This window comes from Sorex araneus, chromosome 2 (genome assembly GCF_027595985.1).
Source record: "Sorex araneus isolate mSorAra2 chromosome 2, mSorAra2.pri, whole genome shotgun sequence".
Taxonomy (NCBI): domain Eukaryota; kingdom Metazoa; phylum Chordata; class Mammalia; order Eulipotyphla; family Soricidae; genus Sorex; species Sorex araneus.
In genome coordinates this window covers 144404067-144423015 of record NC_073303.1, presented here as the reverse complement: position 1 = coordinate 144423015, position 18949 = coordinate 144404067, and the positions used below count along the sequence as shown (strand labels likewise).

Sequence of the window (18949 nt, the reverse complement as noted above, 5' to 3'; positions counted from 1 at the left end):
TATCGCTCCAGCTCCTATAATATATTTTTTTAATTAAGCACAGAAACTTATTTTGCTCTTTTGGTTTTGTGACACAAAATATCAAAATTAAGCTGCAACCTGGAAGGAGTAAAAGACCAACTTAAGCTCTTCAGAAAGACCTCTGGGGACCAGTTATAGGCGTTATTCCCTAGGTATCTGTCTCTCTGAGATAATCCAATCTGAGATGGGTGTACCCTGAATTTTCTTAAAATACATTGAGCACCAATTAAACTCAATGAGCATGATAACATGTATGATAATAAGGTGCTTTGTTGACACCCAGTCTTAGCAGGGTGGTGTCTAGGGATGCTTGTCATATTTAATAAACATCTGGGATGCTAATCACCACTAATAAATAATAAATCATTTGAAAAGTTCTTTCAGATATATAGTAAGAAATATCATAACAACTTTGGAAAAGTTCAGTCTAGCTACTAAATACTGAGAATGGTTTTGTTGTGCTTTGCGTGCATTATATTATTCAATCCTCACCACCTTGTCAGTATTGCCCTATTGTAGAGATTCAAAAATTAGATAAAAGTGGTTTAGAAACTGTCTCAAGATCACACAGTATATTCCATTTTAAAAAATATGTTTTGTCCATTTTGTTTTATTATCAGGCCACTCTTGGCAGTACTGGTGTTTAATCCTGTCACTCTGTTGCTACCAACGGTGTTCGGGGATTATTTAGTGCCAGGAATCAAATCAGAGTCTCCTTCAAGCAAAGCATATGCTCAACCTGCTCAACTGTCTCTCCAACTCTCTTCTATTTATTTTTCTGTCATGTTTTCCAACACTCAAATTTTGTAAAAGCACAGAAGGAATTGGGAAATTAGCTTCAAGGTACATCTTCTTCTAATAGTTGAGCTTACTACTTGGCCAAGCTGTAAAACATCCTTGTGGGCAATATTAATATTACTCAGACATTTTGCTCAAACATGCCTCAGTATTTTCAGCAAATTCAAAAGAAACCCTAGTTATCAAATAGGGGTGTGTGCATTAAGAAAAAAATACTATATGGTTTTAGAAATAAATGCTAATTTCTAAATATTAGTAATTATTCTTAAATCAAGTACATAGAGTGTTAAAATATATCTTCATGTGGATTTTTCAAGGATACTGGATCACATATGTAATATGTCTGTATTTATCTAGGCTATATATATATATATTTATTCCAGGTTACATAAATACTCATAGTAGATAAAACCTTTGGTATTTACATATTTTTTTAGTTTCAGAGAAGTTAATGGAATTAAAATTTGCATTAAATTTAAATAGTAGACATAACGTATATTGTAGAAATCTGACTACCCATTAAGAATAGCCGCCGTGCCTTGCTTTCGAGATAATGAGGAATAGGAGAATTAGTTGTTAAAAAAAAAAAAAACCACCTCGCATTCCTCAAGCCCCTCTTCCCTAGAACAAATTCCATTCAATCTCCTGAACAGGCTGGAATATACTTCTCTGCCCCACCCCACCACCCTCTCAATGCGGTAGGAAAGTCGGTGGGTAATTGGGTCCAGATTGGAGATGTTTAAATATTCATGAGACTGGCAGGGGACTGGGAGGGGGTGAGTGTCTAGAATGGGGTGGGGGCTGGGGGAAGTGATTAGTCATTGAAAGCTAGAGCACAATTCTATGAGACCCAGAAACAAGGAAGAAAAAGACAGATTGAGAGGGGGGAGAGAGAAAGAGGGGCAGAGAAGAAGGAGAGGGAAAGAGGGGCAGAAAAAGAAAAAGAGGTGAGCTCAGATCAGAGAGAGAGAGAGAGAGAGAGAGAGAGAGAGAGAGAGAGAGAGAGAGAGAGAGAGAGAGAGAGAGAGCGAGAGAGAGAGCATGTGCGATGAGCAATAGCTGTGGACCTTACAGTTGCTGCTAACTGCCCTGGTGTGTGTGAGGGAGAGAGGGAGGGAGGGAGAGAGAGAGAGAGAGAGCGCGCGCTAGCGCGAGAGAGCGAGTGAGCAAGCGAGCAGAAAAGAGGTGGAGAGGGGGGGAATAAGAAAGAGAGGAGGAAAGGAGAGAAGGCAGGAAGAAGGCAAGGGACGTTACAACCATGCTGTGCTGTATGAGAAGAACCAAACAGGTAGAGCTAAAGATTTTTACTTCTTACTGTTGTGAAATTACCAGAGTGAAATATTTCTCTATGAAAGCAGAAAGAACATGTAACTGCTTCTGCTCTAGCTATGGTGCTCGCGTTTCTGTAGCATATGGTAACTGATGGTCGCATCCCAGCTTTTATTCTAGTCTGTCTTTCATGCTCCGGTTTTGCAATACTGATACTAATTAGGACGAGGTTAGAAAAATACTCCTGTTTGACTAGAAATGCGATTTTTTTTTCAGTTGCATGTTCAGCATTGGAGGTCTCTGGTTTTGCGGGTGTGGATAGAAAAAGGGGTGTGGGGGGAATGTGGGCTCTACCTACAAGATGGGGAGGCGATCCTTTATAAAATTTGTAAAAGAAAAAAGCAAGGATGGAGAAACAACGTTCAGTATTGAGCATGGCTTGTTCCCGGGTACAATTTTCTCACATGTGCTGCGGAAGAAGCCTTATTTCCTACATGCGTGAGCCTCAGATGGGCGCAGGTATTAATGGGGGACCATGTGAAGGTTTTATTTATTTATTTTCCAATGAATGAATGAATGAATGAAACTGATTTGGGGAATTTCAAAAGAGAGAAAATCTAAAGACAGCTGGGGCCAGGGGGTGGCGGGGTGTGGGGAAACTGGGCGAGTAGAAGGGGAAAATCCCCTTCCCCAGCTCCGGAGCCGATTGTGCACCAGCTGGTCGGAGGAGAGGCTGGACCACGCCCCTAGGAGCTTTGAGCTCCGCTGGGATGGCAAAGACCAGCCAGTATTACCTGTTGGAAATCGGGGCTTTTCTCTTCCCTCGCATCTTCCCCGGGTTTGCCCCCGACCAGAGACGAGCTAACATTCTAGATAATAAGCACGATGACTCATTTTCGACAGGAAGACGGAAACATAGAAGATTAGCAAGAATCCGAGCCCCTTCCTTCCCTCCCCCACTCCCCACTCCCCACTCCCTGAGGTTTTCCTTCCGTTTCAAATTGCTCACTTATTTCTTGAAAGACATTTAGCAACTTGATTGGGGAAGTAAGGGGTGGGGGCAGGGAGCGGTGCTAACTACCTTATTCCGCTGCCACCGATGTACCCTGGCATTCCCCAGCCGAAGCCAGCAAACATTTACTGGAACAGGTTTGAGTGATTTTTGGAGAAGGTGGAAGAGGAAAAGTGGGGGTGGCGCATGGGCCGGTGAGTGTGTGCTTGGCGTGTGTGCGTGCCCGTGGGAAGGGAGGCAGTCGTGGTCAAAAAATTAAATAAATAAATGCATAACACATAAAAAAATCTATGATTAATTTAAGAGTCAGTTGCCATACAGGTAACAGATAGTGAGCAATTTGTCATACGTTTGCTGTATCCGAATGGGGTAAAGGGGAGGGAAAAGAAACTGTCTACCAGCTTTGCACATTTAGCCAGCGCCCTGGAAGGAGGGAGGGGTGGGGAGTGAGGATGAAGGAAGAGGAAGAGGAAGGAGCAGCAAAATACCAGAGCAGTGGGTGGAGAGGCATGGCAAAAATAAATAAATAAATCGCAGGCTCCTAGGTCTCATACCAGGGTATTTCTGATCTTCTCCTTGCCTTGTCTTCATTCTAGTCCTTAAATGCAATAGATACAGGTGTCTATGTTCAGATTCTATCAAAAATGGCATTCTGAGGTCGCCCCACTAGGGATCAGGGGAAATAAAATTTAGGAAGGAAGAGTTCTAAGGAAGTCAGTGCTATTCATTAAAGAAGCTTTTGTAAATCAAAATACTTCAGTTTACAACTTTTTACCTCCCTCAATATACACATACATGTATATGCATGTATATGCATGTCCCTTTCAACAAAATGGGATTCTACTGCCTTCACTCAGATTCTCTGTCACAGACATACCCTACATATTCCCTTGAATGCGCAGTGAGGAAGCTGAAATGGTGTATTTCAAGAGGGATGGAAATTCATATGTAAATGTGTATAGCAGCCGCATACTTAATGTATAACAATCATGCATGTATTCTGTATGTCTTCCACATGCTTGCATGTGCTTTATCATAATTTACATTGAAGATACGAGATTGGAAGAAATCAAAATTGTCCTATTTTATCCATACATTTTGTGCATTACTGTGTGAAATGATCATGCTTGCTACTTAACATGGTTGGATATTATTCATGTAAGTCAGTGTTTAGGATGCCATTAAATCAGACTGAAGGAAACGGTGTGTTAGGGCGTGGGCTCCACACTCCATGGACTGGCATTTATATAGCATGAGTACTTAACTCTCACACAGGTTTCTAGCTTGTGGTGAAATGATCTTATGTCATTCGTGGAAGAATCAAATTGCATTTATCCTTCATCTGGCATCTCTTCGTCATCCTAGTTTTTAACCAGGAATAAAACAAGGGCAAAAACCTGCAAAGGTCTAAACTCTGCCACACCCATGAAATCCAGCAGAAATGTGGGAGGGGGATGGAGGGGTTGCACTTCCTTCCTCTTCCACTTGAGCTGCATAAAGAAGCAGTTCTAGGATTTCTGACTTGTACTACATTGCCAGTGAAGAAAGCATAAATTCATTTTATTAGCCATTAATTACCTCTATTGATTATTATAATTGAAAGAAAAGAATGGGAGTGGAATGGAGATTAGGAGATGTTAAAGGCGTGTTCAAAGAAACACTAAAATAAAAGAACTGCTGAGATTGTATTGGTCTGGGATTTTCAAATATCTTGGGGCTAACTTTAAATAGCTTAATTACCATGCGAATTGCAGATGATGAAAAACTTGCAAGATGTGATCTTTGTCCACAGGGCAAGAAAATGAGGTGTTCCCTTTGTTTAAGAATTAAAGGACTTTAATTTGTAATTGAAGGCTAAAGATTACCAGTGCTAGCAGGCCCTCACTCTCTCCCCACCAGTTCAAGCCCTCAAATCTGCCTTTTTCTTCATACAACAAATAGTTCTTATTTTAGAGAATGTGATCTGTGGCTTAGAATCCCAACCTTGCAGTGTGAGAGAGGTGTGGAAAGATGCAGCTTTCTGCATGGTGTACATTATTCCTCTTTAGTGATGAATTGGATTCCACCTAAATCTCTCGGAGCCACACCCAGTGTCACCCAGGGACTAAGTGGAGTCATTGAACAGAGGCTTTCTACTTACTATAATTGAAACTTCATTTATTAAGATGATTTCTACCACATATCTTCAGATTTCATCATAAAAAGAAATCATTGAAATGACTTTTTTTTTCTCTTGTGCCAAATAGTATGGACTTAAAACCTTAAAAAAAAAAATACGTGGCAAGTATAGAAATGGGTTTATTTCTTGTGTCTATAATTTATTCTAGCCTATACCAGGCTGCAGACATTAGCTCTGGTCTTTCGTGCTGAAACTCTGTGACTCTGAACCTCCACCCTTACCCCACCGTAGGCTGAGGTGACTGGGATAAGAAAACGTAGAGTTAATTTTCTCTCTTGCTGAGCTAGCAAAACTACAGAAACCTCCTTTCATGTTTTATGCTAAAGGGCAGGGTTCCTGTTCAGTGAGGGAGAGTAGCTGAATCTCCTTTGCCTCTGTCAGTGAAACTGTCAGTGTTATGCCTGGGGCTGATTAATCTACATACTTCAGTTTTACCTGACACCCATAAGAAAGGGGAGGGAGGTTCATATATTAACCAAATGTTCATCTTGTTCATATTGATAAAATAAGACAAGTCTGAAATATTCCTCTATTAAAGGAACCTTTCGAAGGATGTGCATACAGGTTATCGCCAGAGAACAGGCAACTTTTAACTATTTACTCTCTGGTATTTCCCTTCAAGCTATCAGAGGGGTGGCATTCAAGCAATCAAGCTGTCTGCTGTCAAATAAGTGATGGTGGGCAGAAATTCTCCCTCTGCACCATTGGACTTCCTAGAGGTCTCTGAGTTTGGGGAAAGAGCACTATATTGAGAGTCCTTAGCACACGCAATTGACTGATACAATGATCTTGAATAAATTACATAATCTTGGGCTTCAATTTCCTCTTCTAGAATGGGACTGAAAAATTAGGGGAGAAATAACTGAAATGGGACCACATGCATAGGCTGTGTGGGGGCCCTTAATTTGATCCCTGGTACCTCATAGCACCTTTAAACCACATGGGACCCTGGGCCCCAGCTGAGGTGCCACTGATCACCTCTTGGTGACCCCTCAGCACCACCAGACAGAGTAACAAACCCAAACACCACCCTTCTTACCTTAAAGGGTAAGAACCTTTATGGATATTACTTTATGGGTATTGAACAAAAATCAATGTGAAGGTAAAAATCAACCCAGATGTAGGAAATTTTCTCCCCCAACAGGTAAATGATCATTCTATGACTGTAATGCAACCACCAAAGTTCATAAGTTTATAACTGTACCCCATGGTGATTCATCAATAAAAATAAATAAATAAATAAATAAATAAATAAATAAATAAATGGGAAAAAAAGACATTTTCTCCCCCAGTTTTGCAACATAAGACTTGGTTTAGAATTGCCATTCTTCAGTCTTTGAGTGACTATTTTACCTGCCTTTTCTTGCTCAAAATAAGTAGTTCATTCATTCATAGTTATTCATAACTGATATCTCTGTGCTGTTTCTCTTTCCTCTGTTGTTTTGTGTTTGTTTGTTCTGATTTTTGATTGCTTTTTCATATTTAGAATCGCATTCCATCGTGTCCTACTCTCTCTTAAGGCTTCCCCCTCTTGGTTTGAGAGATAGCTCTAAAGCATGTTGGACATTCCTGAGACCTGATCTCCAACACTACATATCTCCCCCAAATACCACCTGGTGCAGGCCTGGTGACCGCCAAGCACTGCTGGGCCCAAGCATCAAGACATCATAGCTCCCCCAAAGACATCATCTTTATTATATTAACTCTTCCACCTAGTCCATAAATTCTCATATCTTTCCTATCTCATAGAACCCAATTCTGATTCTATGTTCCTATCTCTATAGTGATCTGCCTCATCTCCTTTTCTGAATGAAGTTCTGAAGTATTCTCCATCATCTTCTCCTCCTCATCACTCCCCATTCACTAGTCCATCTAATTTAGTAAGGTTTCTGTTCTCATAATTTTATTTTAAAAATTCCAAAAATGACATTATCACCAGGAATCTTCTTTTATGCCTCTATTGGTATCTCACTGATATATTTTTAATTGCTTGTTTGTATAATTTTTTTTGGTTTCTTGCTTTTTTGGGTCACACCCAGTGATGCACAGGGGTTACTCCTGGGTCATGCACTCAGGAATTACTCCTGGCAGTGCTCAGGGGACCATATGGGATGCTGGGAATCCATAGTGCAAGGCAAACGCCCTACCCACTATACTATCTCTCCAGCCCCTGTATAAGTCATTTTGGAAGTCTTTTTTCTTGCCTCTTATGAGAGATATATCATTCTCATTTTCAGTATTCTTTGCTTACTTCTTTCTCTCTCTCTGCCCCAAATGTCACCTGCAGTATATTACATGATCTTGATCCATTTCTATTTTCACTCTGCTCACTAAATATAAGTAATCTTATCCGTACCCAGAGTTTTAACTACCCATGCAAATTTCAAATACATAAATGGGGTATTTCTTCTGAATTTATGATCCACAAATAATTCTTTGTGTTTTAGAGATATTCCCACTCATTTTAAACACAGCCAAACTCAACTTCTAATTTGTACAACAGTTAGTCTTTCTCCAAATTCCTACCTGTATGCTATAGCGCTATTTACCATCAGAGTTAGGAACTTGAGAGATGTTGTAAATACAGTCCTCATTTCAATCTCCACATTCAGCACTAAAACATTTATACTAATTTGACAGATTTTACATCTATTCTTGTGCTTTTCAACTCCACCACAAGAAACGTGGTTCAGACTTCTCATCTTACAGGAACTCCCTACCTCCATCTTGCTCTCCTTAAATTTTTCTTGCAACACACTTAATCTTTACATAGCATAAGTGTGGTAGTATTATTTTCTTTATTAATATGCTCTAATACTTTTTGTAATTACATTATATTTTCTGCCAGCATTATTATATCATTTGTTGCACTATAGAACATTTTATTTTTTTGTTTATATACTGGTGTCCATAATGTAAACTGCTTAAGGGAAAAAGTAGAAAATTAGTTCTTTTTTTATATACCTCCTACAAGGTATGGAACATAAAATCTTGACTGTAGATAATTTGTTCACTAAATAAACAGGATCCGTGTTTATAGTTTCTTATGTTGTGGCATAGCCAAATGGACTGACCCAATAGCAGATTTTTTTTTCAAACCTATGGCATCCAATTTTGATGTAGAGTTGACCAATATATAGGAATTTGTCAGTTTGAATGAATATATATATATAATGTGTTTCTCAAAAGCAACTGTTTAAAAGTAACTCATAACTAAAACTGTTTCTTTGATATAGTCCCCTACCAACCATCAAACCAGTTCTACCTTTTAAGGTTAACAGAACCTAGTGAGAAACATATGATTATCATAGTCTTAGATCGTGTTGCCTTTCTTAAGGCCCCAAGGCTTGTTGCTTTGCTCTATACAGTACTCCAAATAGACCCTGATCAATGTCTCACTACTCTTAGTTGATTTATTTCATGATCACACAAACTTCAAAAAAAAATGCATGTAATATTCATCTGTACTCCAGGGCCTGTGTTCAAAAATTCATTTTATCTTTATTTGAATTCTGCTCCTTTCCACTAAGAAGAAATTTACATGGAAATAAAGGGAGGTTGAATGGTAAGTACCCCCTTCAATATTTGTTAAATGAACAAGAACCAGATCAATTATTTCTTTCTTAGTATTGAATAAACTGAAGAATTTCATTACTGAAGTAGGAATGTCATGACCAATAATGCCAAGATGTGACAAACTAAAAGCACAATTTTCATGAAAATACTGTTTGCCAGACTTACATAGTTTATGCCTCCTGACTAATTTGGCATGGCCTTGCAAAGAGTTGCAAAGACAAAAGTTGACATTAGTCTTCGAGTATTAAGGGTGGGTAACATCTCTGTCACAATCTAATTCTAGATCATTTCTATCACTTCACTTTTCTTCCCTTCTCATATCTTAAGGATTTTTCTCATTGGTTAGTATCAGCTCTTGATAGAATGGACAAGATTAAAATAGAACTTTATGAAAAAGTTGTCACTTCCAAACATGCATTTTGGAAAAAAATGGGTGTTTTAAATTTTTTTCTGGCACACTGTATCTTCTTAATAAAAATATTGATTTAAGAATAAAAGTAAGAAAGGAAGAATCACAATGATGAAGCATTAGGGAGGTGCTGAGGACAGAAAACCAGACCTATGTGTTTATTTGAAGCTGAATTTAAATAAATGCTCATTCAATTCTATTGGTCCTCCTCATTGGATAATGATGCAAATCATAATTCTCTTATATTTCGTGTATGTATAAGAGTGGCACACTTGTAACAAGTACAGATCATAATAAAATGTGACCCTCCATATTTCCTATCCTTAATTATAGAACTTATTTTTTTAAATGTTTGTTTAATATCCTGTTTCATGTCTTTGTAGTGGAAAAAACCCTTCCCCTCTGAATTCTAGACCTGGCTCTGCCAATTGCTTTTCATGTAAACCTGGGTAAGTAACTTAATGTTTCTGAGCCATACCTCATCAACGTATGTAGTACTTATGTAAAAGAGAATCCTTCAATTCTGACTTGCCTTTTTAAAAACTAGATTGACATGAGGCTCAAATAAAGCAATAAGAATAAAAGTGCTTTGTAAATGTGAATTAATCAAGAATTCAGTATTAAAACCTAAAGTATTCATGATTCTAGGCATAAAAGTACCCCTACTCTGTTCTAACACAAGCATGCACACATGTGTGTGCATGAACATGCATGTGTGTATGTGCGCACTCAACTCACTCACACACACACACACACACACACACATACACACACCACACACACATAAATTCTATTTCCATCCATTTTCTCTTATTCTCTATAGAGTAAATATTGTGTTAATTGACAGAATAGTAATTGACTTTATCATTTTATTTGAAAACTTCAGTGACACAATTTAAATAGCAAATATTCAAATTATCATAACATCCCGAGAATCAGTTCAGATGCTTTACAAATATCTCTCCTTTTTCCTTTTAAAATCTTTTTCTGCTTTAGTCATTTTGTGCATTTAGATTCTTTTTTCCTATTTGCTAAGTCAGCTGCTTATTTCCCGTAACTATTGCTACCCCACCTCACTTCTCAATTGGGTTCTCAACACTAAGAATATCAGGCATGCTGTGCTCACATCCATCACCTGAGGGCCCAGTCAGGCAGAAAAGTAAAGAAGGAATGTGCCACTGGCTGGGAATCTAAAAAAGGGGATGCAGCCTAGTTGAGGATTTAAGGATTGCCACCTAAGCATCATTTCCAAACAACTTCAGGGTTCTTCATCTTATCAGAAGATAATATTAATTTTTTAAAAGCAGCACTATACAATCCTGAAACTTTACCAACTCAACTCTAAATGCAGAGACACTGGATATTTTATTTGTTCTGTGTCCACAATTGACTGTGATAAGTAGCTGATTTAACATAGAAAATATATTAAATTTTATAGAAGTGATGCATTTTTAATCCAAAGACTATTATTTATTAATGTATGGGTAATATTTAAATTTGGGACATGGGGTTTAGGGCCACACCAGGCTGTACTCAGGGTTTACATCTAGCTCTATGTTAAGTGATCACTCCTGGCAGTACTCAGAGCACCATATACAGTGCGAGGGTTCAAACATGGACCAGCCACATGCAAGGCAATTTGCCTTATGCCCTGTATCTTCTAAGTATAGTTTAAGTTTAATAACTGAATTGTGAATACAATAAATTTTATTTATGCTATGAGTCAAAAGATTTTCATAGAAAAACTGATATCATAATTTTTTGTGTCTTGGGTGACACTACAGTGCCCAGAGGCTACTTCTGGTTAAATACTTGGGGGTCACACCCAGAAATGCTCAAGGATCCAGCCTGGATCTCCTGCAAGCAAATCGGGTGCCCACTGAGTTATCATTCTAGCCACTTTCAAATATTTTCTAAAATATTTTCATATTGAGAACTTATATAGAGTTGAAAGACATGTCACTGTGATTTATAATTTCACAATATTATTATAACTGTATAATTGGTTATAATTGGGCATAATCAATTATAATAGATATTATAATTGAAAGGGGAGAAAGAATTATGAAATAGTAATACTATGTATTTTTGTTTCTCTTTATTGAATCACTGTGAGATAGACCCTTATAAAGCTGTTCATTATTAGGTTTCAGTTATGCAGTGTTACAACATCCATCCCTCCACCAGTGTACATTTCTGAGCACTTGTCCCCAGTTTCCCTCCCATCCCCCCTCATCCCACCCACTCCCACTTCCAGCCTTCCAGCCTGCCTCTATGCTCTATGGCAGGCACTTTTCAATCTCTCTCTCTCTCTCTCTCTCTCTCTCTCTCTCTCTCTCTCTCTCTCTCCTTTTTGACATTGTGGTTTGCAATAAAGATACTTAAATGTTGTTGTGTATATCCTTTTACCTACTTTTAACACGCAGTTATTGTGCAGTGTGATCATTTTCAACTATTATTGTCATACTGGTCCTTTCTCTGTCTTACTACCCTCCACCCCCCACACACTTTTGGTAGATTCCAACCATTGACAGTCCTCCTAGCCCTTGTATTCCTTGACCTTCTCCTATATATTTTTATAGACCACAAATGAATGCAGTCATTCTTTATCTGTCCCTCTCCTCCTGACTCATTTCACTCATCATGATACTCTACATGTCCATCCATTTATAAGCAAAAGAAATACTCTCCTTGGAATTGAGTTATAACCCTCTAGTAAAAATTATCACATATACATTTTGACCACAGATAGCTCAGGCCTTATTTCTGAATGTGTTCTAGAAGACACAAAAACCCAAGACCAAATGAATTTAAGAAAGCATCCAAAAAGATTGGACACTAGTATTCTTAAAGTTATTAAGCATGTTTTGGACAAATTTCAGGGTTTTTCTTCACTTAGTGGGAATAAAAAATTGAATACTGGCTAAAAAAAGTGAAAGGATCAATTTTGTGATCGTAAGTATTTTCCCATTTTGTTAAATTCTTACATTTAGTAACTGATATTATTTCTATGACTTCTACAATTCTACATTATCATTTGATTTCTTAAATACTAATCAGCTCATGTATTAACTGGAGGTATAGTCTATTAAATATATCTATCAAATTGTTACTTTTATTGAACTCAGACATATTATTATAAATCCACCAATAAATATCATAACTATAAGGACCAAAGGAAACTAACAATAAAATTAACTTTTCCATAATCCAATACATACAGACACTAAAATATCTTTCTTCCTTTTATTCTTTGTTGTCACCTCAGAAAAAAGTGTTATCTTAAACCAATCGTATTCTCTCTAGGTTAGACCTCTGTCTGACTTATTTCATTAGACCTCTGACTTACTCATGATAATACCTTTTGGAGATACTAACACATTTTTAGTTTCCAACTCAAAACATGGATATAACTGATCACTTAATAGTTTGTTCAGGGTGCTGTACTATCCATTACCAAATTCTGTTTGAAATATCTTCCACATTTGTTTATTTTTTCTTCTGCTAATCTTCCTCAATAAGCCTTCTAAAAACAACCAAACTCTAATGCCCTAAGGCTTCAAAGTTCATAAGCATATTTAGTGCATTGACCTATTTCTTCTGCATATACTCTGATACTGGTTATACACAGTCTGTGTGAGAACTGAAAAAACAGTCACTCATCATTTTTTTGTGTGTTCAGATGAGAAACCCCTGAAGCTAAATACTGGATAGTTAGAAAAATTCTTTGCTTTAGGCATCAGCTCTGCTTATTTTTGCTGGTTCATCTTAAACTTCTCTTTTTTTCCTCAAAACATTAATGATTCTTACTTCATTAGAGGGGTAATTCTATTATTTATTTATAATTTTTTTCAAAGTTTCTCATAATCTCATATCAATCTCCTACTCTTGCTTTACTTCCTACTGGTTCTGTCATTGACAAGACTAGTAAATGGAAACAATTTTAATCTCTCTGGTTATTTCATTTTACATCAACAAAGTAATGAATGAAGTTACCTTTAAGACTATACAACTTATAAAATAATGTACTTTATAGTAAAATTCCTCCTCCACTTTGGAATTCTATTCCAGCTAGTTTCCATATGAATTTAAGTATCAATTTCACCATAATTTTGTTAATTATTTCCACTGCTTGTAAAATTCCCTCAGTCTCACCCAAGCCCTGAGATATGATTCAAGAGTCACTATTGTTTTAAAGGTTCAAGTAGAAACTTTAATTGATTACCCATTTGGATTTGTACGCAGCTGATTTGTCAAACGTACTTTATGAATTCTTTGAAGATTAGATATTGAGTTCATTGCCTGGATCCTAAGAAAAACATGTTGACTGACATGTTCCTAGTTACTTTGTGGTAACTCCCTATTAGGCTCCAAGACAATGTAAAACACAATTGCTGACTCCATCAACTCTTAGAAACACAAGTGAAACTATTTTGAATGACCCCTTTGTGACATTAGAAACCGTGAATCATGACTTCTCTTGAATTTCTTTACTTGGCTGCCATGACATCTATTTCTGCTGACTTTTTATTCTCCTATCTTTTTTTTTTTACACTTCTTTTTGTTTAATTTTGTTACTCTTTCACCATCAACCTGTGCATAGTTCATGTTTTTCCCAGACCTTTGTCCTTACTCTTGCATATTCTTCTAATTATTATCCCCTCAATAGTCAGTGTCTCTTTGTTTCTTTAAATTTTATTTTATTAAAGCAGTGTGATTTACAAAGTTATTCATAGTTGGGTTTGAGATATACAGTGTTTCATCACTGATCTCACCACCACTGTCAACTTCCCGCCACCAGTTTTCCCAGATTTCCTCTCCTACTCCCCACACCCCGCCTGCCATCTTTTATTATAAGATGTCTGTGTAAAATGACTGGCATCCTTTTAGGTTTCATTATTAAAGTTTATATTTCATTATTTCAGTGTTGTTCTCACTGTGGTTTGGGTATTCAGCTCTGTTATTCCTTAATACTACTCATGTACCTTGCTCCTTGCTCCTTGTTGCTTCAGTGTCTTTTCAAAGTATCTATCAAATGTATGTCTCCCTTATTTGAAAGTCTTCAATAGCTTTCTCTTCCACTTAGAATCAAAACAAATCTCATCATCACCAAGGCTTATACAGTCTTACCCAGTCTTGACCTTTCCTCTTTCTTTGACTTCTTATAACTGTATCTGTTTTGATTACTTAGTCTGCTGACTTCCTTTAAGCTTTTGAAGCACAAGTCCTTTCTCTTCAAAGCCTTTGCATGTATTACTTCCTCTGCCCAGAATTCTCTCTCTCTCTCACTATCTCTCTCACTATCTCTCTATCTCTATCTATCTATCTATCTATCTATCTATCTATCTATCTATCTATCTGTCTGTCTATCTCATATTTGTGATCAATTCAAGTAGTTCAGGTAATTTTCTAATATATCGCACCACCATTTTTGTTTTCTTTTAGAATTGACATCAATATGGTAGTACAAAAAGTAATGTCACTTGTTAATTTTCTATTGATTACATATATCTTAAGACTTTTTTTTCCTTCTTGGGCCACACCTGATGATGCTCAGGGGTTAATCCTGGCTCTATAATCAGAAATTACTGTTAGCAGTGCTTAGAGGACCGTGTGGGATGCTGGGATCAAACCCCAATAGGCTGTGTGTAAGGCAGTTGCTCTACCTGCTAAACTATCTCTCCATCCCTTTCTCAGACTTTTAAAACACCACACCTCTTTATAAACTATGCTTTTTGTAATTGCATAATTTTATGAAATAACCTATGCTATTTGATTCTTTATTTCTTTAAGAAACTATATTTTGTTATAATTTTTTCTTTCTCTTATTTTCTATGTATCTTTTATTTATTTCCTAAACATAGTTGGAGTCAGGGCAGATATAACAATCCTCTCTTTTGCACTATCATTGTGCCTGAGATATACCTTTATTATAGCATTCAATAGACTTTATAATATGCATTCATTTACATGTCTGCCTTTTATTTGCTATAATTGGAAATCCTTTAGATTGCAGATCATTTTTCACATAATCTCTCTGTGTAACTCAATTTCCATAATTTACATAAACTGTCCTCCCATTAAATAGGAGTTGAGTACATGAAGGTTAAACAAATAAACAAATATTAGAATGCAGTATAAATATGTAATTCTTAAAATGTGGTTAGTTCAAAGTAAAATGTAACCTAATAGCTATAGCTTAACTATAGAACCTGTCTATTCTGGCTCAGTATAGTTGGGTACCTAATAGATATCTCACACAGAGCTCAGACCACAGAGACTTGGAATTTACCCAAGTGGTACCAGCTGGTGGTTTCAACAAATGATAGTCCCCATTCTGAAAATACAGAGATATTTTGACATAGAAAGATAACAATGCTTGAGGCAGTGAACTTTATATGATCTCGACTAAGGATGAGTAGCAGTTTATAATATGTGACTCTAGGGTTAGCACATTTACCTGTGCTAACTTGCTAACTAAACTTAGCGCTCAAATTTCAGCTCTTTCCAAGCACTGAACCTGGTATATCTGGAACTAATCCAACAGAGATTTTATGTCCTTCCTCTTTGTTAATGATATGACTCAAATTGCTTGCACATATATATACTCTCTCACCTCTTACTCTTTTCATTTATAGTTTTAAAGAACTATGCACTATGATGTTTAATTGGTGTTTTTTCTGGTTACTGTATATATACCAGCACACATTCATTTGCCTTATGCCATTATACTTATCTTCAAACTCATAAAAGAAAGATAACAGTAGATTTCTCTACTGAGGAATGAAGAAACAAATGACCAGATAATCATTGACCTATTAATGATTATGTCATACACACACAAAAACATACTATTCTTTTGGTAGAGTGAAGCTCAGAAGAGAAAAGAGTTCCTAGTTTGGAATTTGAGAGAGAGAAAGAGAAATAGTCTTTAAATTATTCCACTTCCTTTTTAAGAATACTTATGAGAATCAAAGAGAAAAAAATTAGTTTGTGGCCATTAAGGTAACTATGTTCTATGTTTGAGTGAGAGCAAAATATAGAACTAAATAAACTTTTTTTTTTCTTTTTGGGTCACACGTGGCGTGCACAAGGGTTACTCCTGGCTCTGCACTCAGGAATCGCCCCTGGCGGTGCTCAGGGGACCATATGGGATGCCGGGAATCGAACTCAGTTCGGCCGCGTGCAAGGCAAACGCCCTACCCGCTGTGCTATCACTCCAGCCCCATAAATAAACTTTTTCTAATCTGAAAGGGAAACTTATATACTTGTATTTTTCAGGAAGTGATATTCTAACTTTCAAGCTGCTAACTTACAAAACAAACTTTTAAAATACATCTAATTTAAAGACTGGAGTAATGTTCACTCTAAAATAAAATTTAAGAAGGACCAAAAGAACATAATTTTCCGGCTTAGGGAATGGATGACATAAGGAAGGCAAGATGAAGCAGACTTCAGTTGAAAAAAAAATGAGTCACTTTTCTCAGTTGTACATTTTTTATTTTGGTAATTATGTGGGAGGTGGAAAAAAATGCATGAGTAGTTTGGGTTTCTGAAAGTAGATGAGAGAAGCAAGTAGTCAACATTGAAGAGGTTGGTTTGGTAGTATATAGTGGAACTTTGAAAGAACCACCAGATATGGGCTTAAATCCTGGAGCCACTTCTACCAGGTGATTTCTAGAGAATTCATTTTTGCTTCCACAGATCCTTTCAACTTTCTATAGACTCTGTGTGCGTGCGTGTGTGTGTGTGTGTGTGTGTGTGTGTGTGAGAGAGAGAGAGAGAGAGAGAGAGAGAGAGAGAGAGAGAGAGAGAGAGAGAGAGAGAGAGAGAGAATGTGCACATGGATGCACTTGAAAGCACTGGAAATTGATTCCAGGGCATTGATGCACATGATCCACACATGATCTCTACTGTTAAGCTAAACACCCCACCCCAATCTAATCCTAGGGCATTCTACATTTTATTTTTACAATAATCCTATATTTCAGAAATAGTCAACAAATCTGGATTATTGTTCTTAAAATTTCATCCAGTTTCTCTGGATCTAAGAGAGTTTTCTTTGGATTTAAGTCAAGAATTTTGTTGACTGGTATTATGATGGTCAAAGAAAATTCAAGAACAGACTAATAGAGGGTAAAAATGTATAGAGGCATTTTTTATACTCTGCAGACTTTTTTATTTTTCAACATTAAGTGGTCCTGTTTTTTCCACCTGATATTGGGTGTGTAGTTTAAACTATTGACAATCTACTAACTAGACATTATCTAGTTACTTTTAAACTTCCCTTTAGCCTCAGAACATTTTTCTCATATATTTCACAGAATCTTAAGAGCACAATATAGATGTGTAAAGTGTAGAGCAGTAAGTAAAGCAGCCTTTCTTGACCCAGTTTGGTCAGCTAGTCCCTTTTACTTTCTTCTGAGGTGCCTCTAAGAAAGTCTAGGGAACAGAGTTTTGGAATGCTGACATACATGCATCCTTCAAGGTGTAGAGGTATAGATGTTGGCAAGTCCTGTACTCAAGTTCAAAAGAAATGAGCTGAGTCTCTCCCTCTATTCATACTGCTTCCTCTGGAGGGATGACATATGACCATACTTTCAATCTAGATGATCTTGGACAGGCCCCTTCTATTTTCTGAAGTCAGTACGTATGTGGTTCATCAAAGAAGAGGATTCTTTTACAAATGAGGCTGGGGTGGGGGTTGTCACAGGGGAAGAAGGGGAGAGGAAAGCAGGATGATAAGCCTGTAAGGCACTTGCCTTGCTCAGAGCTGACCCACATTCAATCACAGCCTTTAACCCACATGGGCCTCTTGTGTAAGCCCTGAGCACAGTTGCATGTGAACCGAGAAAGAAAGCAAAAATCAGGACAGATTTACTCTTTCCTCCTATAATTTATTTTTATTTTTTTAGTTTTCTTTATTATCAGGACTGATTTAGGGATAAAATACTTTCTTCTAATATTTTATGGAAGCTGTTTATTCATCTAACAAATATTTATCACCTACTGAGCTAGAACCTATGTATAGTATTGGAAAATACAGAGATAATTCTTTTTTAAAAAGACTAGTAGACTTTAAAAGACTTTTTTTAAAGATTCTTTAAAAACAAGAAACAAGAAACTCTCCACCTCAAGTAGGGTAAAATATATTGTGGTAGACTTTTTCTCTTTGAAGAAGGCTGTATTTTCTTAAGAATGTGAGTACCCATCTCTCTGTCTCTCTGTCTCTCTGTCTCTCTGTCTCTCTCTCTCTCTCTCTCTTTTCTCTTTCCTCACACTTATATAAATTTATTTCAATAAAAACTATTCTGCTGGGAGCTGGAGAGATACTCAGTGGGTAAGACACTTGCATGTGATTTACCTGGGTTCAATCCCTGGCACCCCATGTGGTCCCACTTGCATTGCCATAAGTAATCTCTGAGTACAGAGCTAGGACTAAAACCTGAATGAAAAACAAAAATAGGGGATGAGAGATAATACAGTGGGTAGGACTCTTGCCTTGCACATACCAACCCTGGTTTGATTATCAGCATACCATATGTCCATATGTTCCCTAAAGCATGGCCAGGAGTGATTCCTGAGTCTAGGGCCAGGAGTAACCCCTAAGTATTGCTTTCTGTGGACCAAAAACCAGAAGAAAACATAAAAGAACACAACAAAAAAGCATATATAGTATGGTATT

The 18949-nt window shown here is 37.1% G+C and overlaps 1 protein-coding gene across 1 annotated transcript in view; it reads left to right on the top strand.

Annotated features, from left to right (window-relative positions):
• The first annotated feature begins 1951 nt into the window (after positions 1 to 1951).
• The window catches only part of GAP43 (growth associated protein 43), a 103094-nt gene continuing 86096 nt past the window's right edge, over positions 1952 to 18949 (top strand). Inside the window, exon 1 of the mRNA XM_055126952.1 lies at positions 1952 to 2107. Coding sequence (XP_054982927.1) covers positions 2078 to 2107 — 30 coding nt within the window. The 5' untranslated portion in view covers positions 1952 to 2077. The remainder of the gene's footprint in view (positions 2108 to 18949) is intronic.